The 26,898-nt window shown below is 42.4% G+C and overlaps 1 protein-coding gene across 1 annotated transcript in view; it reads right to left on the bottom strand.

Annotated features, from left to right (window-relative positions):
- Positions 1–26,898, bottom strand: part of rsrc1 (arginine/serine-rich coiled-coil 1) — a 114,373-nt gene that overhangs the window by 13,033 nt on the left and 74,442 nt on the right. Inside the window, exon 7 of the mRNA XM_062386557.1 lies at positions 8,794–8,865. Coding sequence (XP_062242541.1) covers positions 8,794–8,865 — 72 coding nt within the window. The remainder of the gene's footprint in view (positions 1–8,793; positions 8,866–26,898) is intronic.

Consider the following 26,898-nt stretch of genomic DNA (forward strand, 5'->3'; position numbering starts at 1 on the left):
ACCTTTCAGGAGAATAGTGCATCTACTGTATATTTACTGCATATAAATCGACTATTTATCAGAAACTCTAGCTCAGACTTGACTGCGCGGTGCTAACTGAGGACTAACTAAAACCAGGTGCTTCTCTCTGTATGTGTGTGTTTGTGTGTGTGAGGAAGAGAACAAGAGCAGTATGAGTGTTTGCCGATGTCCTGGGCCTGGCCAGTGTCACAGAATCTCATTAAATAGTGAAGCTTTCACAGGCTGAGTGGTGAGATCTTCAAGATCACAGCCACTTTCTCTGTCCGATGGCTCCAAAGGGGGCTTGTGGCATTTCTGATTTTGCATTAAGTTTTGTTTCCCTTCTATTTTTATCAAATTATGAATTAAGTACTGGGTCAGTCTTACTCTTTCAGGACATGTCATCATGCTGCAAGAACACCAAGCCCCTCCAATGTCACTAGGAAAGAGGATAAGATTTTGCCTTTTGATGTTTTTAGTAGATACTTATTGGTAAGTGCTTGTTCAGTAATAACATTTTGTTATGGAGCTTTCTACACATAGAATATGCAAGACAAGCTTTCATGTACAAAAAAAGGAGACAGAAGTTTTTAAAGATAGTGTAAAACAGCATGAAGTCATTTCTCATATAATAAACTCAGTAACCTACAGGATGATAACAGCATGGCTGTCTGTGAAAGAGTCTGTCAGACTCAAGGAGCTCTTTATTAAGCACAGTGCTGTTTTAGTGTGATTAGAACGGAGTCCTGCCCTGCCCTTTACCAGAAATAACAAGCGTTTGACAGAATTAACTTGAAGTTGAACTACGCTGTGCGCATATGTGTGTGTGTGTGTGTGTGTGTGTGTGTGGAGGAGAAAAAGTGCAGTGGTCTCCATTTTTCGATCGCAGGCTGGTCAGCAGCTCTTTTATGAACAACTTCGTAATTAGAGAAAACACCAAGCAACTAATTACTTAATTGGAGCAAGGTCTTTAAATTGAAAATGATGTAATCGGAATCCAGGAAATGGGCTTGATTTTCACATACACAACACTTGAACGTCAACACACAAACAGGCACGCACACACACATCAGGAACGCAAGAGCGCAAACACACACACAATGACAGACTCGTGACCTACAGTCTTCTTGACATGTAGCCATCAAGAAACCAACTCTTTCTCCTTAGTTGGGTCGTAATTGATTCTCTCTTTCACTCTGCTGGCTCCTGACAGGGTGGTTGTGTGTGTGTGTGTGTGTGTGTTGAAGGAAAGGGGGGGAGAGAGAGAGCAAGGGAGACTCCTGTTTGTGTGGTCTGCTCCCAACTATATTAGTAAAGGTCATGGCCGTCTGTGTGTATGTGTGTGAGTGTATCTGAGTAGTAATTAATAAGGCAAATGCCCCACCCCACCACCCCCTCCCCCTTTTCTGACCTCAGTTGTCGACTAATAAGCTCGGCAGCGAGTAATATATTATCCTCCTTTTTTCTACTGCATTCAGCCTTATTGGAGGAAATCGTGCCAAAAGTAACAAAACAAGGGTGACATTATCATTTGCATGTTAATCCAAAAACTCCTCAGTGTAAATGATTTTTCCTTCATGGCCTAAATTGCAGGGAGGAAATGCATGAATATTTGTGTGACTGTAATGTCCAGTCAGTGCTGCTATGTTTGATTTCTTTCAGCGGTACTGATGAGTGAGGAGCAAGGGGGTTAGTAGCTCTCACTGCATGCTGGTTCCATGAGCGTACAGGTCTGTGTATTGTACTGACTGAGTGGACACAAGTATTAGTGTACTATATGCACAGAGTAAGCACAGTAAAGAGGTATAACACTTAATTGTATTACCTCAGATTTGTTACACATTTTTGCTGTTTATCAAGCATCAAGTGTCTAAAGCATGATGCAACAACTGATGAAAACAAATCATATTCTTATTATTAGGCCCAGACCTGGTAAACTCCTTAATCTTAAAAGTTGAGCGGCAGCAATTTTTGCAGAAGGTGTACATCTAATGAGCAGATTTAGTAAATCTTTTGTGAATTCCAGACAGTTGTTATATGACCTCCTTTTCCTGTAGGCACATATACAATAATGGTAAGTAAGTACTATCACCCGCATGACACTTTATAGTGTCACTTAATCCCAAAATACACCGATGCAGCTCTCCCCAAAAAATAAGAATGAACGACTTCAATGCAATCTCATTTTTGGCATTCCAACAACACAACCGTCACACACGGGAAAAAAAAGAAAAAAAAAGAGGGGAGACTCTTCTGTGACCTCTGATGTCTAATGACAAACCACCACATGGTCAGAGCCACCCAGGACGCCAGCACTTTGACCTGCTCCAGTTGGAGGAGCGTGTCGCATCACAGCAGTCTGACCACCCTGTTAGACCACAGCATACACACAACCGCTGTGTCTGATCAGATGCAGACATAAAGTGAGGAAAACTACTGCCTCAGCATCAAACTCCAGTTGGTAAGTCTACAATACTATGGTTGCAATGATCATCATATTAAGGAAAAATCTAGAAAATAACACCTGTAAAAAACATTTAGCCAAAAAGTAAATGGAAAACATACACGCACTAACATTAATAGGCACTAACGTTAATTCAGTTAGAGTTTACCATTCATTATCAAATTTTCAACAAATCTGCCTGAGACTATCCTTAACCTAAATGTAATGGACAGGACAATATATCAGCCTGGTGACTCAACGCAGGGCTGCTGAACGTATCAGTCTAAAGGCAGCAGGTTAATTGATAAGGGGGACCCAAGAAACGATTACCAATCGCAGAGGCTAAAAGGGGACTGTCAATCATCTGTCCACTTGACCTGAATGGACACAGGTTGAAATTGCGTGCTCAATTTTGGTGTAATCTAGCCTATGGCAGAGACAGCTTAGCTGCGATCGAGTCAAACGTGTCATTCCAAAGATATCCTTACAGAAATTATTAAGCTATAGGCCCCATAGCCTCTGCAGTGACAGCCCCACCAGGCAGCATCAGCATCCCATTACCCCGGCACAACAAAGGGTCACACGGGGTTAGCAGCATTCGGCATTCGCCTCCACTCGATCCACGGGACCGGCAGCGCTTAGGACAGGAGGTCACCTAATCACCCTGCCAAGCCATTTCCAAGGGAGAAAGGGGGAAGCGGGAGATGGGGGGTAAAAAAAAAAAAAAAAAAAAATCAACTTTAAATTTGCGGTGATGAAAAATCAATAAAGCAGTAATTGCTTGGCTTATCAGCGTGCAATGAAACAAATTGGGAGGAGAAGGAAGGCAAGGGAGAGGGCTGGCGTCCATGTTGCACGCCACGGTTTTTTTTGGCTGTAGCATGTGGAGCTGAGCAAAGCATGAGCGAGAGAGGAGAGGAGTTTGGGCTTCAGTGGGCCAAGGCAAGGAAAAAAGGTATCCTTGTGATAATTAAATCTTCTCACACTGATTTTCTGCCAAATTTATTTCCCCAGGGACCATAACTCTGATTCAGTGCTTACAAGCCTCGCATAACTAATCATTTCAACGTTGGGGGAAAACCGCAAAGCTGAATGAATAGGGAGGGGAGAGAAGAAAATAAGAAGAGAAGTGGCTAGACCAAATTTGTGGCACTATTCATGTCAGAATCAATCATTATTTGGGCAGGACAAAAAATTTGGAAATAAGTGTGGCGAGCTCTTCTGTGAATTTTGTTTGAAACAGACCTTAAAAATGAAGGTGTAATTAACTGTCATTGTACTAGCTTTTACATTTTCTCTGCAAAAAAAAAGAAAAAGAGGCTTTAATTCCTGGAACAAATAGAAACCATGAAGCCAATGAAGTGTCGGTTCAATATTCCTCTGACTGTTCCTGGCATGATTGTGTTGAACATAATAACACAACAAATAAGGCCATTTATCTGAAGTAACGACAGGAGATGGGGCTAACTCCGCTAATCAATACGCAATCAATACAAACCAGATTTTCTTACATCAAAATCACTGAGACAGATCTTCCTTCAGTGCAGAGTGCACAAGAGCAATACAGTGCCTCCCTGGAGTCCTAGGGTGGATCATATAGCCGCTGGAAAGAACACAGTTTAAAAAAAATAAGTATTATGGTCTACCCTGGGCGAGGATGCTGGGAACTATAATTATAGCTTGGTATATAGCTCAGACACTCTCCTTATTGCATCTCCACGTTTTAGTTAATGTGATGAGATCATGGACACCAGATCACTCGTGTTTACCAGCGGATGAATTTCACCGCTTGTCCTTCAAGTGGCAGCCGGAGCGGTGCAGATGCCGCGCTGCGAGGTAGCGTGGCATGCCACACCATGGCCCCGGTAATTAAAACATTTAAAGCAGAGCCAGCCCCCCTGTGCTCCCGGGGTGTGATATGGGGGTCACGCGCCTGTAGATTCTAATTTGCGCACCATTTGTATTCATGACAGGCACGTGCTAAATATTTAACAGCAGCCCGGCAGGAGTTTTGTATTGTTAGGCTTTCCAGGTCAAATAATTTGATTTCAAGGCAGATTACATTAAGCGTCAATGTCCAAGCCACCACTCTCACTTGCCTCTCATTTCCTGTCTTTTATTACAACCGAGATAGGCCAGAACTGAAGGGATATGGCTTTGGATTATACAAGAGCTTGTTATCCCTGGATTAGTTATTATTTTCAATTAGAAAAGGGATCACATCATTTATTACAGAAGCACACACCCACAAAAGGTATTGCACGCTGACTGCTGCACGCTGAGCGGAAATTTTAGCTGACTGACAAATCGTTCAGCAGAGCACGTAATGACACCTAACAAGAGAAATATTATTTCAGACAAATGATGGTGCAGCCACAGGCACCATTAATGATATTTCACGTATATTGATTTTCCTTGGCTGTTGAGGATGTGTCCTCTCACTCCTCTATATGTTGAACAATTTGGTCAAGAAACCGAATCCAGACATTTTTGTTTCAGCCGAGGACCTGCGGTGATTGACAACAGGGCTAGTTAAACTGTGATGGGGCGTTAATGGATGCTAGGTCCAGGAAGTGAAGGGAGGGAGGGGGGGAGAGTGAGATGGAGGGGGCATGCGGCTGAATATTTAATGGTTATATAATTCCTGAACACAGACACACACACAGACAGGTACACACCCAACCCGTGACCTGTCCTACACACTGCGTAATTAGGGAAACAGTTCTTTCGTTTAGCTGCCAAAAGAGCAAACCGTAGGTATATATCCCCCTAATGATATGGGTTAAAGAGCTATTATACGTCTCATTAAAATATATGATCTCCCAATCTGGTGGTGGTTTGAGGTAATGGGGACACAGCAGCACCGGGGCTAAAATACCATCTGCAGGCAATAGACGAGTGTCCAATCCATATCTACATAATCCTGCATGTCAGAGAAGGGCTGCATGAATGGAGAAATGATTCTGTCAGCGAATCATGAACGAGGCCCAGCACAATACGTTTTAGTATGGTGTTTGTTTAGAGAGTATGTAGTGTATAAAGCAGAATGTGAGTTATGGAGCATACAACACACACGGATTTAAGCCCATGTTTCTCTTTAAGTATTTTAACCCCGTTCACTACAGAGCTTTATCGTAGCAGCACCACAGGGTTAACTTTCTGAATCGTGATCTCTCGGATCTTGTTGTCCTTCTTTGTTGGTCTCATCTACGCATCTGCCTCCTATAGAAAAATGTATTTTTGTTCTTTTAAGTTTTGCATCCTTCGCGTGCTAGAAATGTCATCCACTCCCTCTCGCCCAGTGGTAAATTCTCAGGATATGCTGATTTCTCGCTTGGGCTCATTCAGACATTATCTACAGTTTTTACTGGGGCTGGCGGGATAACTACAGAAAAGGCCCCGCAGCAACTTCCTCGAACATTTCTATTCTCGCATACAGCCCCTGAACTCAAGATAATCTAAAATTATCCAGAGTTCAGTGCATGTCTGACTGCAGCTTTATTGTACATGTACAGTTTGGGCTGTGTCTCAATGGCTCTGCCGATCCAATAGTATTGTAACTGATATTCATTTGTGGAAAAAACTACCAGTTATTATGTAACTAAAATAAATAGTAAACATAATACTTGGTATGAATGTAAATCTGCATTAAAATAAATACACAGATTTAACTGACTTTAAAAAGGTTGAATGATTAATAAGGGTAATAACAGAAGATTAATTGGAAACTATTCTGAAAATCGATTCTGTGAGGATTTGATTATCTTTCCTGTTAATTGTGTTGAGAGCTATATAATGTCGGCAATTTGATATAGTCTGTAAATTGTCCAGACCTATATACAGAATAAACACACACTGTGACCCTATATTTTGCCTTGAGTAAAGTGCCAGCTGACACTATAGTGCACACAAACAGACTGTGTTACACTGGCAGTCAGTTCTTCTTATTATAGCTGGACATACTAGGTTAGCTAAAAGCCTCCTGGGCACGCAAACAACATTTCTCAGCTTTAATAGCCTAAACAAGGCCTGCAACTGACAAAGGAATCATCCTCCCCTCTCATTCTCACACCCTTTCATATCACATTTCCTTTTTCAACCACTAGCATCATCTGGCTGCCCTTAACCAGAGAGCCAAATACTACTTTAATGTGGAGACTACTTTGTTAACTGATGACCACAGGGCCAGTTATTGATCCTCTCCTTTCTCTATCTCAGTAGAACCTGCTGATAAAAATCCCTCTCTTCTTGCAGGGCTCTGCAGTATGCAGCCACATTTCGCAACAATAATAGCTTGCATATCATAGCATCCACATGAATCAGATCTCGGTGGTTTCGATTAGGGTTGAACTAACTCAAAAACATTGCCAGTCTAGGATGGGAATCTATTTATGAACGGAGAGTGTAGGTGGTAGTGTTCTTCACTTTTCCCCTCCGTTCTCTTTAAAGGTTTTCTCATTTCACTTGACTTAACGGTTCAAGTGTAAACTTTCTAGTTGTGTTGACCTCTAAGAGGCCCTGCAGGGAATAAAAAGATTCCTGGTGATCTGATGTTTAGCAGCAGCAGTGGCCCACCTCCTCCATTTTAGCAGTGCTGGGAGGATGGAGCTGGCTGACTCTGCTTGTGTGTGTGTGTGTGGTAGCTTGTATGTAGTTGCGACAGTGCCACTGGCGTGTCTCACTACCGAGGTAAGGGCAAGTCATCTGGACCACTTTGTCAAGCCCCTCTGATCTCACTTCATGTATCTCTGTGTCGGGAAAGGAATAAAATGATCGTCCTTGAAGGCAGAGCCCGCCCAGCGTGCGGCGCTTCCACCGAACAATTAAGCACAACACCTCATTTCACACAGAAGAAACAGCTGGAGTGAGGCTTCGAGCAAAGGGGAGAAAGAGTCAACTGCCTCCAAAGTGTGAACTTTGTTAAAAAAGAAGCTATTTGACTGGGAGCTTTGCTCTGTTGCTCCAAGCGAGGCACTTAGTCACCACTTTGGCAATGTTTCCACACAGAGAAGAGGTTAGGAGAGAGGTGGAAACGGTTGATGAGGACAAATGGAGGTGGGAGGAAAGCGAGTATATAAGACAGAAAGTAGGAGGGAAAAAACTGAAAGGAAAAGGAGGAAGAGACTGAGCAGTAAGGCAGAGAAACATGTATATTATTAATGTTAGAGCAGCAGAGAGGCTGAAAGAAACGAGAAAACAAAACAGGGTGCAATGAAGTGAAGGAGGGAAGGAACTGGAAGACCAAAGCAAAAGTGCAGAGGCTAATTAGTTTCTGATGGCTGGACTTTCATTTGGCTAAAAGGTCAGCTAACTTTAAAGGTCAGGCTGACGTGCCTGCTCGATACAAAATCAAAAAATGACACAAAAAGAGGGGAGACCGAGAGAAAGAGAGTCCAGCTATATAAAAACACCCAAACTAGAACAAATTATACTACTACACATCATCTGCATTCGTGAGCACACACATGCACGTGCACACACACGTACACACGCACATGCACACACACGTACACACGCACAGTAGTTGACAGCACATTTGATATTCTCATTTGTATCATGCTCTGGTCAGAGGAGGGACCAGGGTCATTACTCCATCTGAGGACATTTATTACTGCCACTGCAAATTACTCATGACTTTATTTGAATGTGTATCCAGATCATGTGTGTGTGTGTGTGTGTGTGCAGTATGCCTGTGACTGCATGTCCCTTGATGATGGTGGTGGAGTTGTTGTTGGAGGGGGTGGGGGTCATGTTGGCAGGATAAATTTACTACCTGCAATGCTAAGCATATTTCTGCCTTACACATATACGGTGCATGTTTATGTAGATTACAGCCGTGGTAATAAAAACTACCAGCATCTCCGTGTCCATGTTCTTCAAATTGAAAATCAACCGTTAAACTTTTCCATAAAATTGTTAATCTGTGAATGTAAAGATATCAGATTTCCAATGTGTAAAATCACTGACGTTGCAGATAGGGTATTGATTAACTGATTTAAGAAAGCGAAGTGCCGTATAGATTTTCTGAAATGCTTATTCTGTGTTCTTGGAATGTTTGTTGGTGCGTTACAGCCTAAAACATTTCTTTGTATTCCGTCTTCCCCAATTCCTCAATCATAATATCAACAGCCATTTGATGGAGGAGGAAACATAACACACAGCTAGCTTGAAATATTTCAGCTGCTATCATGCCAACAACTTTAATGCTACAATTGGTGTTAAATGTTATGGTTCATGCTTTTCTGCTTGATTTGCTTTGCGACTGTGTTGTCAGTGTAGCACTACTAGATTCCCTATGTTGGATCGATGACAGAAACACAAGCGCAGACACACACACATATATAACTCACCTTCTTCTAATTTCTTTCGGGCCTCCTCCTCTCTCTTGGCTACTTTGGCCCTCAGCACCTCATCCGTCTTGGCTGGAAAAGAAAGACAACAGACGACAGCGTTAGGAGCAAAGTAGAACTTGAGGAGCCACTCATAATGTTTTTTTTAAATATAGAAAAAAGTTGTAGCATTCAAATTCAAGTGTAGGATTTGATTTTGAATGATTATTCTAGATAGTATATGTATATATATATATATATATATATATATATATATATCATTAAATATATGTTCTGCATATCCTTTTTATCTATATTTAATGAAGCCATCTTAAGAACTATGTATTTTCTTGGACAAGGCACAAAACCTATGTCTGGGCAAGATACTGACGTTGGCAACAACTTGATACTCGTCACCGATAACGCAGAAAGTTACCAGAGGACAAGTTACCATATCAACACTTTGGGCACAAATCAATAACAGTATGACTCATGCCTTCTCCCTTGCCTGCCTGCCAGGCAGTGCCAGGCTCCGATTTTCCTCACACCCCTTTCCCTCACACCCCTGTAAAAGTCAGAGCGTCTTCCTGAGAGGTGTATATCGTCTCGGCATAATGAAAAGCTTAAGAGAAAGTGAGGCGGCGGGAGTAAACACTCGTCAGGACATTTTAAGCATCTCTCATCATCAGCGGCGTCGTCTCCGCTCGCTCATCCTCCACCTTTCCCCCCGAATAATCAAGATGTTAAGCCACATTAAAAAATATAATGCCGTGTATGGCAGGACTATCAATACTGCCTCTAAATTAATTACATTTCCGTTGCGGCGCATCATTTATTTTGCAGCGTTAGGGCCTCAGTGGAGCCATTCGCCTTTATTGCTATCTCACTTGGTTGATGAGTGAGCTATGTAAAATTGAGTCTCCAATATCATTATACTTAATGAGTTTTAACTTTGAGGGAAAAAAAGTAAGAGAGAGAAAGAGAAGAAGAGAGCACGTAGACAAGAGAGAAGAAAGGAGGAGGGGGTGAGAGCTCTGTGCTGTTTTAGGGAAGTTAATACAATATACGAGTGGGTGTAAGTGTTTGTGAGCACTTAGAGAATGTTTGTGTTAGGGCACAGCTGTGGGTGTCCGAATATGGTTTATTGCACCACTTGAGATGCTTCTGAGTTTTGTGTGCGCCCATGATTTTGCGTTTGAATGTGTGTTACATTTGCTCTGCAAGCGTGTTCCATAAAAATACAACACATAGATATCTGTGCGTGTGTGCGTGTGTTTGGATGCAAAAGGCCATGGGTTGTGTTAGTCTCTCTGTGACTGCGCTGCTGTTTTTGTTCAGTAATTGGCGTAGACAAAGAACCCGTCACACTGCTGTTACGGCTGGTTAAGTCTGGAGGTTCCGCATCTTTACTAACAATGACTCTACATGGATGACTGAACCCTCCTCTACCTCCCTCAGCTAGAGAGAGAGAGAGTGTGTGTGTGTGTGTTAGTGTGTGTGTGTGTTTGTGTGTGTGTGTGTGGGAGCATGCTTTACCAAACCCACAACAACCAATCTCAGTCTGCTCGCTAAAACAGCAATCATTTTGTAAGTTTGTGTGTTTGTGCCAAAAACCAAACCATGGGCTGCACTAGCCTGCATCTCTACTACAATCGAGTTTTCTTGTTTGTATGCACATGTGTGGTTTGTATGAGTGTGTGTACTCTTCTCTATGTTCTACGGTTTGCTCTTTGCTCGGGGCTACCGTGAGGCAGGTAGGAGACGGAGCGGTACTGGTGGTGCGATGGAGCGGGAGGTAGACGGTGAAAGGGAGATAGGCAGATAGATAAGGGCCGTGTCGAAGAAAGAAGAACTGACAGAGAGGGGAAACAGACAATGCAGGAGTCAGAGAAAAAAGCCTTGCCTGCGTTCACACAAACATGCACACACAAACAACAGGAGTGATTTGTCGCCTCTTTTTGTTTGCATGTTTATCCTGCACCTCTATCCCTTCATCCCTCCCCCAACAGGTTTGCTTATCCTCTCGTCTCCCCCTCTGCTTTGCCTTCTCCCATCCCACCCCGTTTTTATGCTTTCTCTTCCGTCTCTTGCTCATCTCTCTAGAACACTGTGCCTGGGGGCAAAAGCAGCAAATCAAACTGTTTATCCATCTCTCATCAGTGCACTGCCTCACGGGGCTCCTGCCCCCTCAAAACAATGAATGTAGGCCTGTGTGCTGAGCCAGGGATACAATTTAATTGCATCAATAAGGAGTTCTGCTTTAAAAACGATAAAATACAACAACAACATTGCAGCAATACACTTTGCTATACCATCATGAAAAGCCTGATAAAGTGAAGGATTAAGCATCACAACTGCACCTGTCAACAAATGAAGGCTTGCCTGTGTGCAGAGGCCGCGCAGTGGAAGTGTATTTCTTGGCAACTTTGTGGCTCCAGTACATTGTCGGATAATTCTGTGATGGACTTTTATTAAAGCACGTAATAAACGGCTGAGTGTTGGGGAGAGGAGAGCTCTTTCACTTCATTTAGACTTCGTTCAGTCTTGGCTGCAGGGGCGGAGGGAAAGAGGAGGGATGGCGGCGGGAAGGGGCGGAGAGACGTCAGTAAAATCACATTGTGATTATGAGTATAATTGCAGCTCAGGGGCCCAGGGGCCATGTAGCTCTGATGGCGCTAGAAGATGTTTTATGCACAGAAACAGGGAGGAAGAAAGTGAGAAAAGAGAGAAAGGGCGAGAGTGGGAGGGAGAGGCAGGCTGCCAGGATGTTCGCATTTTTCTCTCTCTTCACTTTACCGAACATCCTCTTCTCTCTTTTTCTCCTGCCGTCTTTTTCCTCCTTTCTTCTTCTCCTCCCCCAAATGTCCTCCCTCACTCGGCTCTTCTCCTCTCCTATTCTCTTCTGTCCTCCTCTCTCTTCTCTCCTGTCCTCCTCCCTTGGCAGGATTAGCTGGGTCTCGTTAGAGGGGAAATGTAATAATGCTCCTACCAGGTGGAATCGGGCCCGCTCCATTATCAGCCGGGAGATGGATGGGCCATGTAGGGCCGGCGGGGGCCACGCGCGCACGCAATTTAGATTCAATAAACTGGCAAAGCAAGACCCCCAATCTGATTTATCTCTTACACGCCGCCAATGCTTGCTGCTACGATGCTGATTCCCTATTACCGCTCAGAGAAGGACTATTCATTGGATGTAAGGCACGGCAGTGAGAGAGGCTTGTCGGGCCCCCGGGACGGCAGCAAAACAGATACAGCAGAGGGTTAATACGTTTACACACAGATAAGCAATTAAATCTAAGGCTGAGGTGAGTTATAGAGTTATTAAGGAGGGATTGGGGTGGAGGGGGAGAGAAGGGAGGGACAGAGGGTGAGAAAAAGAAGAAGAGAGATGTTGTTCAGCTAAAGAGTGTAGTAGCTCAGGCCTGAGGCCTGGTAAAGTAAGTATCAAAAGTGGAAAAGGTGATCATATTATTCAGTTCATGAGGTGAGAGAAGAACAGAAGAGCATCAATCTGCCCACGTTGTTCAATAAACTCTACACAGCACGAGATAGAACAGTTATCCACTTAGTCTGTGTGCGTTTGTGTGAGCTTATGACCGAGGACATGTATGCTGGAGCACGTCTTCATTTCTAAATGTAAGTGGGCATGTGTTGGCGTAAAAAGCATATTCATATCCAATGTATATCTGACTGTAAGTATGCATAGCATCACACGCCATCGTGAGTCTGTGCATGTGTGTGTGTGTGTGTGAGAGCTGCAGTGATGTTTGCGTTGTCGGTAGCGGTGGGTGTCATTCGGTCCAGCCGCCAATCAAAGTGAATCTGAATGTCAGCAGGAGAGGAGGCGTGATAAATCAGCCTCACACCCAACGACAAACAAAATATTAGAGGCAGCGCGGTGCCATTGGAAAAACGTCCCTTCCAATCAGCCGAGCACTTTGCGGTGAAGCTCGGGAGCTGCATGGCCCTGCAACCGACGCTGAATACCAGAGAGACAGATAAGACAATAAACAGATAAGGGAGAGACAGACAGGTTGGAAGGTGAGCAGAAAGAAAAACAGACATAAAGACACACAGAAAAATAACGAGAAGAAAGATGAGTAATAATTAAATGGGGCTGCAGGAGAGACAGGTGGGCACACTAACTGATGTACAATAAGGCTGACAGGCAGACAGACAGGTGGAAAGACAGAAAACTGCTGGAGCGACAGACTGGATAGTCAAGCAGAGCGACGTATTGCTGCGGAAATATTAATATCAAAATGTAAAAAGTGTCACAGTCCCTTTTTTTGAAATGTAGTTAGTCTCATCAGGGCCATTCAGATTTGTGAATAAATAAAATTTAAGATAGGTGATTAATCTATCGTCATTATGTTGATTTATAGTAATTTATTGTAACACGTCAAGGTGCTAATAAATCTGAACATTAATATAATACTTTTAATATCTTAAGTTTCTTTTATTTATTATGTATAACTTCAAAATAAGTATTATTCTAATAATCTACTGCTGGTTGCAAGTCTGTGCATTTCTTTCTCAAGTGGAAACTAAACTTAACATTAGGTGTAAGTCAAAAAGGGATTCATGGATAACATTTTAAGTGTCAGGACGAACAGACCAGATGATGAACAGCTGCAATAGTTTCTCCTCAAAATCCACCCTGATCATTACTTCAGCAATTAATGATTTTCAACAGGCAAAACCATCTCAATGCTATTGTTCTAAGAATGAGAAACGGACGACAACAAAATTTGGCAATTATGGTGAACTTATGACTCTGCTCTATGATTTTTCCCCACTGTAATAAGATGGGATCACAAATCATTCATTTGACAGACAGTTAAGTGTAGAAGCCACAGTTTACCATGAAGCGATACCAAGGCTGAGTCTTGACTGTGGGACACAAGAAAGAAAAGGATACAGTTTCCACACAGGGTTGAGCAACAATGAGCAAGAGAACCGTAGGACAGAGGCAGGAGATAAAGGTGTAGTTTAACATTTTCTTAATAAGCTGTGGCCGTCCTCTCATTTTAATTATGCTTTATTTACATGTTCCTGACCAGACCAGTGTGTTTAAAGACTGCTGTAACATGAGCTGTCAAAGAAATCATACTGTGTCTTCTTATTCAGAAACCTTCCGCAGGTGAGGATGTTAAAGCAGCAACATCTGAAGTAACCACTAGGTGGCACAGCACACAGGGAACACAAGTGGGAGGCTTTAGCCAGGCCTTGATTTTATGTGTGCTTAAATGCAGGTGTGTGTGTGTGAGTGTGTGTGTGTGTGTGTGTGTGTGTGTGTGTGTGTGTGTGTGTGTGTGTGTGTGTGTGTGTGCGTGTGTATGAGTGTGTGTTTGCTCCTGTACAGCTGCCTTTGTGAGGACCAGTTTGAATCTTCAACCTACGGAGTGAGGACATTTTGGGAAAGTGAGGACATTTTGGCTGCTCCTCACTTTCTGACCCCACTTTATGGGACAGTTTGGGGGTTATAATTAGGTTTAGGTTAGGTTAGGCATTAAGATGTGGTTTTTAAGGTCAGAGGATAGGGAATGCATTATGCCAATGAGTGTATTCACTAAGATATAAGTACAAACGTGTGTGTGTGCGTATGTGTGTGTGCAGGACCCTCTATCAAAACCAGCTTCTGTAGACCTTGTGGCTGTGAAGTCTAATTTGACACTGGGACATATCACAAATGTACGGGCATCCTGATCGCACAGGCAGACATGAGAAGATGAAACAGGAAGTGATTTAAATATTTAGCAGCAGCATGCATAAAATCACTCAAAGGCAAGCTTATGTTACATTAGTAGCAGACACCGTGTGACATGAAAAAAGTCTCCAGACAACAAAAAAAGGTTCACAAAAGTACTGTATATGAATCAGCATTTTAGCCACAACCTTACAACTCTGTGTGAAAATGGTAGCGAGTAAAATCCTCCAGGCAGGAGACAGGAGAGATGAACTTGAATGAGCTTTCGCGGAGGATGCCCTCTGCATCTGTCATCAGGCTGATTTAACGACACCCAATGAAATATTTACAAACCAAACAATTAGAGAGAGATATCTTACAAAATCAATCAATTATTCATCGGCAATCGTCTGAAGAGCTTTTTTTGTTTTGTTTCAAGGCTATATTCTGATGCTGGGGAGTGCATCAATTAGGGCTCATGCTCCCGTGGTGTTATGGATGCTTAAGAGGGGAATGATCGTCTCAATGTAGCAGCCAGATGTAAGATGCCAGGACTGGATGCTGACACTGTGGTGTGGCAGATGAGTTTGATAAAGCCCTAAATTGACACTCTGATCTGATATGCTGATATGGGATGAGTGAAGTCAGAGGGACAATTCGGATCATTCAGCTGAATGTGTGAATAAATGACAACTTGTGCAACATTTGTTCTATTAATATTTAATAACTGCCTCTTAATACGAGACACCTGGGCTCCGCCTTTGTATTTTTCTGTTTGATGATCGTGCTGAGATTGCATCTGTCAAACTCAGAGAGGTGAGGAATTAAGAATAGATTTATCAACGAGGAGAAATAAAAAACATGAGGTTACTCAGACCAGAGTTCATTTTCTCTGCATAACCACAAACACAACTCCTACAGTTCAAATTACCAACACGTGTTTGTATTTTATACATATATGTGGACGTTTCATGGTAACCTCAACATTGTGAAGCAGAAATACAAAAGCTCTGCTAATTATAATGTGGTTAAATCAGTTTCTCAAGTGACTTAAGTCTAAAGAGTGATATGCTACCATACAGACAACTCAGTTTAAAGGGTGAAACAATTATTTTATTAAATCAAGAATTTATTATTTTTCAAGTGAAAATGCCAATACTTTGCTGGTTTCAGCCTCTGAAATGCAAAGATTATGGAAACTGATGATCTCACTCATTAGTCCATTTATCAACCTATTTGACATGTGAATGAATATAATTATTAATTTAAGCACATGTTATTAAATGTTTAGCATATTCTAAATATTTTTGTGACACCAGATACGTGACTCTACAGCTTCTTGTAATGAGCAGTAGCTAAAACCGTATTCCTATAAAGCTCAACAGGCTAAGATGCCGATCACAGACTCTTGACGTGACTGTCAAACTGTCCTGTGTGGCAGTTTGACTTGATTTTGAATCAGTTTTAAGAGACCAGTACAATAAACCTCAGCCCCACACTACGCTTGGCTCCTGACTGGGTCTGCGTTTTATTTCCTTTGGGCCTAACCTTGTACAAGAGGTCTAGGGTTGAGCACAGGTTACAAATAAGCTGCTGAGCAGCGTGGCCTTCGCGATGCATGTGAATGGCACGGAATCAGCATCCCATCCTTTACACCTAAGGGCGATAGAGTATCCCATGACTCTGCAGGTGCACCAGCGCGCTTAGAAAGACGTAGGCCCCAGACCCTGGACCAGCGAGGAGAGCTGCTGCAAATGAGGGGGGAGCAGAGGCCTCCAGCGGTCAGAGAGATCACAGAGAGAGGTTACTCTAAGGACTGCACACTGCCATGGGGTGCATGCACTTGCAAGCACTTATAACCACACCTGAAGAACACACACTGATGTGCAGATACTCACATAAGAGCAGCACACACACACACACACACACACACACACATATATCAAACAAGCCGGAGGGGGGAAATCTAACAACAAAGCCTCGACAGTACAACATGTAGGTCAGACAAAGTTCAACCTTGAAACAGTATGGAAATATTATATGTTTATTGTAAATGTTTCTGCCTTATAGGATGTACAGTAGATGATAAAACCTTACATTACATCATGTGTGTATATTGTAATGGTTTGGTGGGAGGTAGAGATGCCTTTAAGCCTCTTAGATAAATATAAAAGTTCTGTCATGAGAACTTGACTGAGATGAGCGTGTAAGGATATAACAGAGGTCTTGAGAGGGCAATCAGACCAAATCCATAATGCAGCGATCACATGGTGAAATATTAAGCATCCCGGGGCCTCTGAATGACATCTCACCCTCAACTTCAACCTTGTCTTGTCTCCACATGTCACTGTCTCTTTCGTATGCCTCCCTATATTTTACTTGTACCCCCTTTATGTGCTTTACTTCACCTCTTTCTCTTTGAACACTCTTCTGCTTCTTTGCATACTTTTTCCATAATTTAGGCTTTCAACACATTCATGTGTTAGGTGCCAGTGATACTGTGTTTGCACACACATCCGTTGTAGGATGCTGAGATTCAAAATCCTCATACCAACTTGAAATGATACAGAGTCAGCATGTTTCTAGCCATGCAGCTTCAGTCTGAAAGGGGCATAAAGTCAGTTTAGGGTTTAGATTTTTGTCTATTTAAATAATGACCTCCTATAACCATGTGCTTAGGCGGGCAGCATGTGTTTTGTGTCACCCAATCAGGAAGTAGCTGCCTCTTGTGGCCAGAGAGCCTACTCTCATGTTGAGGAGGTTCAAACCAGAGCCAGTTGTTGTAAAAATAAACTGTAAATGTCTGGAGACATTCATTTTGTCTAGATTATTTTTTCTGTGATATTATTTACTGTGTTGGAGGTGAAAATACTCATGTTGCACCGCTTTTTGAAAAACATAAAGATATAGAGAGACGGGAACAGAGAGACAATAAAAAAGAGCAACTTTTCTTACATTTCTGTCCAAAAGGAACAGATGGATATAAACTGAAGCCTGCAGAAATTTTACAACAGAGGAACATAAGGTCAGACTTACACCCTTCACTTGGCCTTTGCTTCACCAAATCTGAGATCTCTCTGCCAGCTGTTGCTCTGCTCTGTGATGATTCACTCTCTGTTGATTCTTGTCTCACAGGGCTCATTTGAAAATAAAGAATGGGCGGCCTTTTTTATTGTGTGTACAAATAAGCTGGATTCATGCTCCACCATCAAGGTCGTCATTCATGCAGATCCACCATCATCATATCTCCCCTACAGTGACTGCAATACATGAGGTCAGTGTGGGATTTCACTACGCTATCCAGTCATTACTAATGTTTAGTGACAAAGTGCCCCAATTCCAAAGGGAATTTAGTTTGCCCATGCACATTCTTTCCCAGAGCACATGCTAGAGGCCTCATTTGACACTTTATCTAGACAGGAAAAACAAAAACTGTCCAAGTCAAAATGGCCACTTTTTATATGATATTACGATCTACAACCCTTTAGTTTGGGTGCAGAGCTATCTATACTGCTGCAGACAGAGAACCAGGTGCAACTCTATACTAGAAAACAGACTTTACAGACATGTTCCTACACAAATTTGTGATGTGAAATTGGGAGTTTGCAAATTCAGACTCCCCCTTCAATGCTTGCCTGCAAATTTGTCAACATTCATACACAGCAGAGGTCAAATAGAATGATTACAGTCCAACTCCATTTCTTACATAAAATAATACAAGCCCCTATTAGTCTAATGACAAATAAGACTGAGTGGTTCACTACTAGTAAAGCTTAATTCTCACTATTATATTTTTTGACTAATAAGTTACAATAACCTTAATGCTCAACTTAAAACTTTTTTGACCTACTGACATTTTTTCTTCATTTATTTCAAGTGATGACATTTTAGATCTATTAAGTTATTTGTGTATTTTCTACTGATTGGATGTCCTACAAAAAACTTAGGGTCAATTTTAGCCACAATCAGCATAAAATGTTATAATGTGTAGCATGTGTATTGCTATTTCACAGCAAATATATTCTTTCTGTGTGTGTGTGCTCTTTTTTATTCCAGTGTGAATGCACTTGAGCGTGCTGTTGAATGGTGAAGAATAGCCTCTGGGTCCCCTGCTGAAAGCCTGTTGGGTGCCATTGTGATGGCACACCACTGAGTGTGTGTGTGTGTCTCGTCTGTGTAGCAGTGGATGCGGTCGTGGGGGAGATGGGACTAAGTCTATCGGGACCCCCGCACATGAAAGGTAAACTGGAGCCGCTAATCGCAGTGCTGACACAAGGAGGTTCAGAAGGGCGCCCACTTAGAAAAGAAAGGCAGGAGAGCCGGGACCCTGGCAGTTTCAATAGGGCTCAGCACAACTGACCACATTACAGGAACAAACACACACTGCAGAATAGACACACAAACTTGGTGGTCTCGGCCGGCTCTGGCCTGCTCTTTGGACTTCATGGAGGGTGAGACGAGCTTATCAGCGTTTGTGTGTGTGTGTGTGTGTGTGTGTGTGTGTGTGTGTGTGTGTCATACTTCTCCAAAAGAGTATTCCTATTCAATACAGCCAGCAGTGAAAAAGTTGCATGCATTTTTTTTCTGATGGAAAAAACTAATAAGTGATTAAAACACAAAATCCTACACACGAGGTGAGACAAGGTGACGACCAACAAAAATGAAGCTGAGTATGAAGAAATATCTAAAGTAAAGTTATATAAAAAATTTAAGCAAGTTCTGGGACATATTTGGAAATTAATGCTAAAATGTCAGTTCATAAAAAACAATGGAGGAAAGAATGAACCAGAGCAGGAGAGGGCAGGCAGCGAGTGGCACCAGGGAGATGGTGGAGATGTGGGAGAAGGTGGGGGAGACAGCCTGGCCCCAGGAGGAGTAGAAGCACAGAAGAGTGAAAGAGCGAGGGAAACCGGACGAATGACAGCCCCCCCTTGAAGGCAGCTCAGTGCACTCCCTTCCCTCTTTCTCATCTCTTAATGCTTATTTTCATCACTTTGCTTAAAATATTGATAATCAATTAGCACTACGTCTGTTTTGCTACAGAATCTGTGTCACGGTCTATCACTCTGTCAGAGCCAATTCGCCGCTCATTCAAAGTTCATTTTTCCTTGGCGGCTCTGTGCCTTTGGAGGAGTCATTACACGGGGAACATAGCCCGGGGTGCAATCACCTATTCTCTTTCATTACTGGGGAGATGGAGAAGGTGAGAGAGATTATTAGAACTTTGGAATGATCACAAAGCTCCACGCCGCCTGTCAGATCCCCCCTACGTGTAATTCATCTGGCCTCACTGCCTCCCTCCCTCCCCTCCCCCCCTCCCTCATCCCTCCTCCCCCCAGCCTCAGCCAGGGGTTTGGCCACAGACATTATTCATGAACATCTGCAGCGCGCTGAATATTCCACAGCCTCCGCCGTGATGAAAAGGGAGCTGCCCCTTTGACTTGAAAATTAACATGCCGGCACAGAGATTATGGACGTGCCGTTTCATTCCAAGCCGAGCTGGGCCGCGCTGAGACCGGCCCGAGCTGACGTCCCAGGCTGGACTGAGCGATATAGAATAAACGAAGCAGGTGGCGAATTCGCTCATTTTACGGCGCCTGCTTCAAATCGGTAACTGGGACATAATCAAGTTATTAATATCCATTTGGTGCTCCAACATTAACAGTCACAGACACATATCAAACAGTGGCAGTAGTGTTTAAACCCTAAACTGAGAATGGCTATAAAAGTCTGCCTGTGCATGATATAACAATAATACTATTGTATGTCAAAGTAGGGCCGCAGTAATGATTTGTTAAATTATTGATTAAGCTGACAATTATTTTATTGATTAAATGATTAATAGTTTTCAATATAAAATGTCTTAGAGCTCATAGAGCCTGGGGTGTCGTCTTATTTATTTTATCCACCCAACCGTCTCAAATGTATCGATAGTTTGTTGTCATAATATTAAACAGAGAAAGCTTCCAATTCTCTCTGCTTAAGCAAATATTTGAATTTTTTATTAAAAAAATGACAGAAACGATAATTTGTCTTGTTGCTGAATCTCCCGAACAGACTCGATTAATCGCATGGAGCTGCAGCTCTGTTTTAAGGACAGCTGTTGCATCTGAAGCCAAGCTCAAATGTTTCCTGGTAAACAGCTCATTGCACCCTCTCACCTCTGTGTATCTCTCTTCCACTCCCTCCTGGGTGTTTCTACATGAGAGCTCAGCCAGAGAACGGAGACTCTTCCTCTCTCACACCAGGAGCACCACTGCTGGAGACAAGCCAAGCATCCTCCCTCTCCCCCTCATGTGTGCTGTCCCTCATTCAGCCTGTGGCCTCACATACATTAAGCTCCAGCTTCTGTGACTGGACTCATACAGTGATAATAATAAAAATAAGAGGAGATGCCACTAGTCCATCATATGCACTGACCTCAGTATTGAACTTTTTGAAGAGTTTGCCAACCTTTTTGTTAACTTGAAATGAATTATTTCAAAAGGACGATTAGGCTTCTTATGTGTTTTAAATCAACAGTATGTAAATAGCTATTCATTTTTAAAATGACAAGTATTCCTGACATTCTATTAGAAATCACTTGAATAGCGTCTTTACTTTATCACTAGGTACTTTATGTCAGGCGGCTGACCAAATCATGAGTGACATGTCACACATAAGAAAACAATATGAAAATATGATGAAACAAACAATACACAGATCAAAACTCTGTGTGTTTACAGTATGAGTACATAAGTGTCTGATGTACATATCTTTATGTGGATTCTAAACACCTCTAACTAAACTCGGCAGTGTTTCCACCAGATTAAACATAGCAAAATACACAAACGGAGACTGAGAGAAGGAAGAAGAAATATAAGTAGCCAGACAGAATGGAAAGAGAGCGATAAAGAGATAGAATGGGAGAAAATACACATCAATGCTTCTGAAAAGGGGAGAAGTTGGATGGTTCTGACATGGACTGGAGCCGGACTTGTTGCTTCCTCTTGTTGATTGTAAATGGCAGAGCAAGTTTTCTCTGGCAGTTGGAGCCAAAATGGAGTCTGACAGTGTTGTCAGGGGAGTTTGAGCGGCTCAGTGGCGGGGCAGGAATCGGGATGATTTCATTGCTTTCATCTCCAAATCGCCGGCGTACGCTCGTGAAACCTCCATGGTAATAAAAAAAAAAACGGATGGGGGGTGGGGATGATAGAAAACCAGTCTGGCATAGTTTTGAGGATGACAAGCGATTTTTCGAAGGTACTTGTCAAAAAAGAACAGAGGAAAAGAAAAGGGGAGCAGAAGAGTGAGAAAAATGGCACACCAAAGTCAGAAAAGAACTGGACGCAGAACAAACATGTCAGGAGACGTTAGTGCTCACTCCAAAATACAACAATATTAATAATCCCATCTTTCATCCTCACCTTCTCTCTCTATCTCTCTTCGTGAATTATTCCACCAAAGATCGGTGCATTACAACCCACTCAACATCTTGCCCTTCGTGATTCCTAACTGCAACCTCAATATTATTCTGGCCATCTTTGCAACCTTGAGTTTCTACAAGAACCCGGGCAGCAACTTTACATGCACTCCCGGCCTGTTTATCCTCTCTGCTCGTTTCATAAACAGTCCTCCGTCCAAACTCTTTACCTTTCTTAGGGAGAGTCTGAGAAGAGACAGCGAGAGCCGTAAAGACAAGTCTATAGGGTTTTGTTTGAGAGGAGGGATTGACAGAATAAAAGACGCCTTACTATAACGGCTTTGTTCCGTTACTCTCCCATAGCTTTATCCCTCTGATCCCTTCTACCTCAATCTGCTTGCCACGTTTTTTTCTTTTTCAATTTACAGGATTTGTTTCTGTGAGTACAGCGAGGAGGATGAGGTATGAAATTCATCTTTATCCTGTTTTTTGTTGTGTTTCCTCCTCCTTGACAATGCATGTCAGTAATTAGCCGGCCAGTTTGGTTCCAGGCTTTTCGATGGGTGCCTCCGTTTGCCAACTTTCACCTTTTGTTCTTGCCACACAATACCGCCCACTCGCCCTCGGTGTCTCTTTCCCTCTCTCTCCTCTGTGCTCCCCGCCTCACACCCACACAGGGCGTTACACAATCTATCCAAATGTGCTTCACTTTAAAACCCCATTACTCAGCCCCTGTTGTTTTGTTCAACACAATTAAAAGAACAGGCCCTTCATGAGAATTCAGAGAGCCCTGTTCAATCGCTCGCTCGCTCCCTCCTCTTCTTCTTCACTCGCTCCTCTTCTGTGGTTCAACATTGGCCGAGGAGTTACTCTGAACAGGCCAGCTTACGTACCCTAATTCCCTGGGTTTTGTTTGCATATAGGCTTAGTTTAGTTTCATTTGAATCTACTCAATGCCAATCCTCATCCATGGCTGTAACCAGACCAGTGAGCAACTTTAAAAGACTGTCAGCCAAATGGAGATGGGGGAAGTCCACACGTTCATGCGTGCACGCACACACACAAACACACACACACTGAGCTGAAGAGCCCCACAAGGTTAAAGGCTGAGCATTGTTATCTCTTTAAGTACTGACACACTTCAAAAGGGTGAAAAAACTTGTAATGACTACCTAGTCAGGCTTTGGCAGAGGGTCTGGTGCTAATTTTAGGCTCTGGCCCTCCATACAAGTGTGTGAGTCCTGGAAGAAGGGGTTTATAGTTCAAAGCAAAGCCAGGTAAATGAGAGAGAAGGCTACTGGTCAGTAATGACCACAATGTCACTGACAGGAAAGTGGCTCGAAATAGAAACATTGAATCAAAGGCACTGTCGGATTCTAGAGTCTAAAATAAATGTATATCTCTCATGAGGAACTATTTCATGCAAACTTGGAATGAGGAATCACTCACACAAAACATTGACAGTTTTTGAAACTAGAAGATGAATCATCAATCAATCGACCGAAAATTGATAACCAACTATCTTTATACTCCTTCAACATCAGGATTTGATGTTTTGTTAATTACACTAAACTTGGAAAATTCTTACTAAAAATAATCAATAAATTAAATGATATTGAAATGAATGGTAAACTGGATCTTAATCCTGCCAGAAAAGGGTAATTTAAGGTATAAGATCTAAAAGAAATTCATGAATCTGATTGTAAATGCTTGTCTCTGTATGTTGGCCCTGTGATTCACTGTCGACCTGTCCAGGGGTGCAGGGGTGTCCCCCACCTCTTGATTGACTCCAGCTCCCCCCATGACCCTCAAAACAGCAGAGATAATGGATGGATCTTAGTTGAGCTTAACACTGTGTGGCATCAATTAAAATAAAATAAATGATCTTTCAATCCACCGCCATGAAAACTGAAGGCCAGCAAATTCATCTTCAAATTGTCAACAGCTGCTGATGTTTTTCCAGCAATGATGCAAACTAATTAAAAAACATTGAACAGAATAACTGGTACATGCTGCACAGTTTTCAAACCAAGAAGAGCTCATTTGATTATGTTGAACATTTACTCAGCACAACACGCCAGCACATATTAAAGCAATCAGCTTAATGCGAGGTCATTGGGCCTCTAGTTTAATGTCTTAATGGAATTATGTCATGATGTTAACCCACACCATCTGAGACACCGTGTGCCTAAAATACAGCAGACACACACTTTGTTGCAGAGTGGAGAATAGGTCGACTCTGCTGGACAAATGACAGGTGCAGAGCTCTGGGAGTTGTCTCAAACAGACAGCTCTATAATTCACGCTGGACAAGACTTTTAAGAACAAACAAACGCATAATGGTTTAAAAGAGCCCCCGGGAAACTGTCAAATCATGTGCACGTGTGTCTGACAGCGAGCCCGGCAAACAGCAGCCAAAAGGAAATGCCACAATTTAAATAGCAGTTGATGCAATGCTCAGAATAATAAGCTAAATTCAGACTCAACATTAACATTTCTAATCAGACATTTGAGCCGTGTTTTTCACTGTTGCATCACAAACCAAATTAATTAACTCAACCTCTGACACCAGCCACTATCAGTGCTACTACTGTGTGTTCAACAGCCAAAATGAGATCCAGTGATGCTTCATGCAACACGACCGGGCTGTAGTTCTCCTCACTAGCTGAGGAGTATGTGATGTGGTCTTAAAAAATAAGGTTCGACTCATCTGTCCTGAAGAGGAGGATGGCAGTCCAGGCTGACCAGTACAGGCGTTTTCACACCCAGAAGGTCTGCCCCTTGGGCTGAACCAAGGTTCATGTCTCTGTTAACTGTTTGTTAAGTTAGGAAGCAGACTAAAGACTTGTGATGTTGTATCTGAGCTGAGTCCACTTTTGCTCATTATTGATTGGTTCATAAATAGGAGTGCACCTAACGTTGTCATGTTGTCGTCAATTTAGCAATTGCGTCAACCTTCCTGAAGTAGTCTGTTTGAGTGGTGGAAATTAATTATGTTAATTTCATTGAAACTGTTAGATCATAATGGCAGCCCTACCACCAAAAGGAAGTCCCAATCATCTTTTCCGTCTTCCGCAATTGTTCTTAGAGTTAGCATTATAGAAGCAAGTGTTTTCACAACGCAAACTATTAGAAACATGGTTCATTTGACGAAGGTCTGGACCAAACAAGGTAGGTGTTAGAGAGCCCTCAACAGGGTAATACCAGATCTATATAAGTTTTAAATTGTTGTGACCGTTCGTTTTCATTATTAACAGTTCCAACTGCTTCAAGATAAAAATAATAAATGTTAATGGGTAAGATTTCTGTTTCCCAATAAATAGTGCCCTAACGCACATTAGCGCGCACACCTCCCTGTTTGTGTTCATATGTTCATGTAACCCTCTGTCTGAGCTGATATTGATCTTTCTCTATGGCTCCTGAATAATACCCCCCACCCCACCCCCTGCAAACACAGACACATTGGAGCACAAAACGGGAGCACTGGTTTAAAACCACTAATGACGTCAGCGCTGAAAGGAAATCATTGATCAGTGGCATTATGGGAAATTAAACTGCCCCCCCCAAAACTGGATCAAAGTAAATGAAGTGGCTTAGTGAGGTTTCACTGGGGCACTGCAGAGGGATTATTACCCGCAACATACACACACACACCTCATTAATACAATACAGTAGAGTGTTACAGAGCTTGTATGAGGCAATGGCTGTTCACAGCTGCATACAAACAGTATCTGCTGACAGTTAGTCAAAGCCAAACCATTCAAATGCTTAACTTTGTGTGTTTCACTTCCGCTATTATAACAATTAATGCTTTGTTCTACTTAAGAATAACCATTTTATAATGCAGCCCTGGACTAATGTGGGCAGTCCTCATGTCCCCAACCTGTGGAGGGGTCCACCGGGGGAATGAATAAAAGAAAGGGGCCCCTGCTGGTTCATCTGGCCATCTATTGGTGCCCCGAGACCGACATAATCTGTTACCCCCCCGTCCCACTAGCACCACCACTGCCCTTTAGGGCTCCGAGCCTGCTGCTAGGGGAGCCCTTCATCTCTAATAAACAGCTCCAGAGATGTAACGCACACACAAATATACAAAAGAAAAACGGTGTTGCTTTTCATATTAGTGATTAAATCGCCTCTAATTTTTGAAATATTAACTTGACTGAGACAATTAAGTAAATTGCGATGTACTGAGATCGTTCTGACAACTTACTACAGCTATCCTGCACTTTCCAAAAGTAATTTACTTAAAATAAAATTAAATGTGCCTAGTTTGTAGATCCCCTCTCACAGCAATTAAAAAGACCAATGTCAGGAGTCATTAGAGCTTGAAACATAAACTAGATGAGCTGAGACAACAATAGCTATTTGATTAATGCTCGTCAGTGGAGGGGCCAACAACCAGCTTTAACAAGACCATATTCTCATGTTGTTGTTTTGTTTTGAGCTTGCTACTGGCTGCAAAGCTAAAACCTCATTCAGAAGGAGAATATCTGCAGACGCCTTGTTGGGGATGCAGAACCTTAGGAACGAGAAACTGTAAAATTGTTCCAAAGTCAGATTGTAACAATAACCCATTGCAGAGCAGATATGATACGAGATATTGTAAAAACAATGAAAAACACTGAAATACAGAGTTTTTTCTCTCTGGTCTGCGATGAAATAAAAGAGGTAACAAATAAGACCCAACCAACCATTTGAGTGAGTGGGATCACTGCCAATTTGATAGATGATAGAATTGCTCTCTTTGCAAGTAAAGCACAATGCTACCAAAGGTGACGATTGGTTTGTTCAAGTTTTTCTTTTGGCTAAAACCAGCTGCAAGTAGCATCATCATCATCATTGCCATTTGACATCAGATGCCCCACAAAAGAGAAGCAGTTCCAGTATTTGCATTAGAGTTCAGTGAGATGTTTGTAATAATTTTGATTGGCCGTTGAAGGATGTTTATTTGAAATGGCTCTTGATATGAGAAAGGTTCCCTACCCGTGTCATGGAAAAAACGCATTTATGTACACAGCAAATACAATAAATT

This window comes from Platichthys flesus, chromosome 4, assembly GCF_949316205.1.
Source record: "Platichthys flesus chromosome 4, fPlaFle2.1, whole genome shotgun sequence".
In the NCBI taxonomy this organism is placed as follows: Eukaryota; Metazoa; Chordata; class Actinopteri; order Pleuronectiformes; family Pleuronectidae; genus Platichthys; species Platichthys flesus.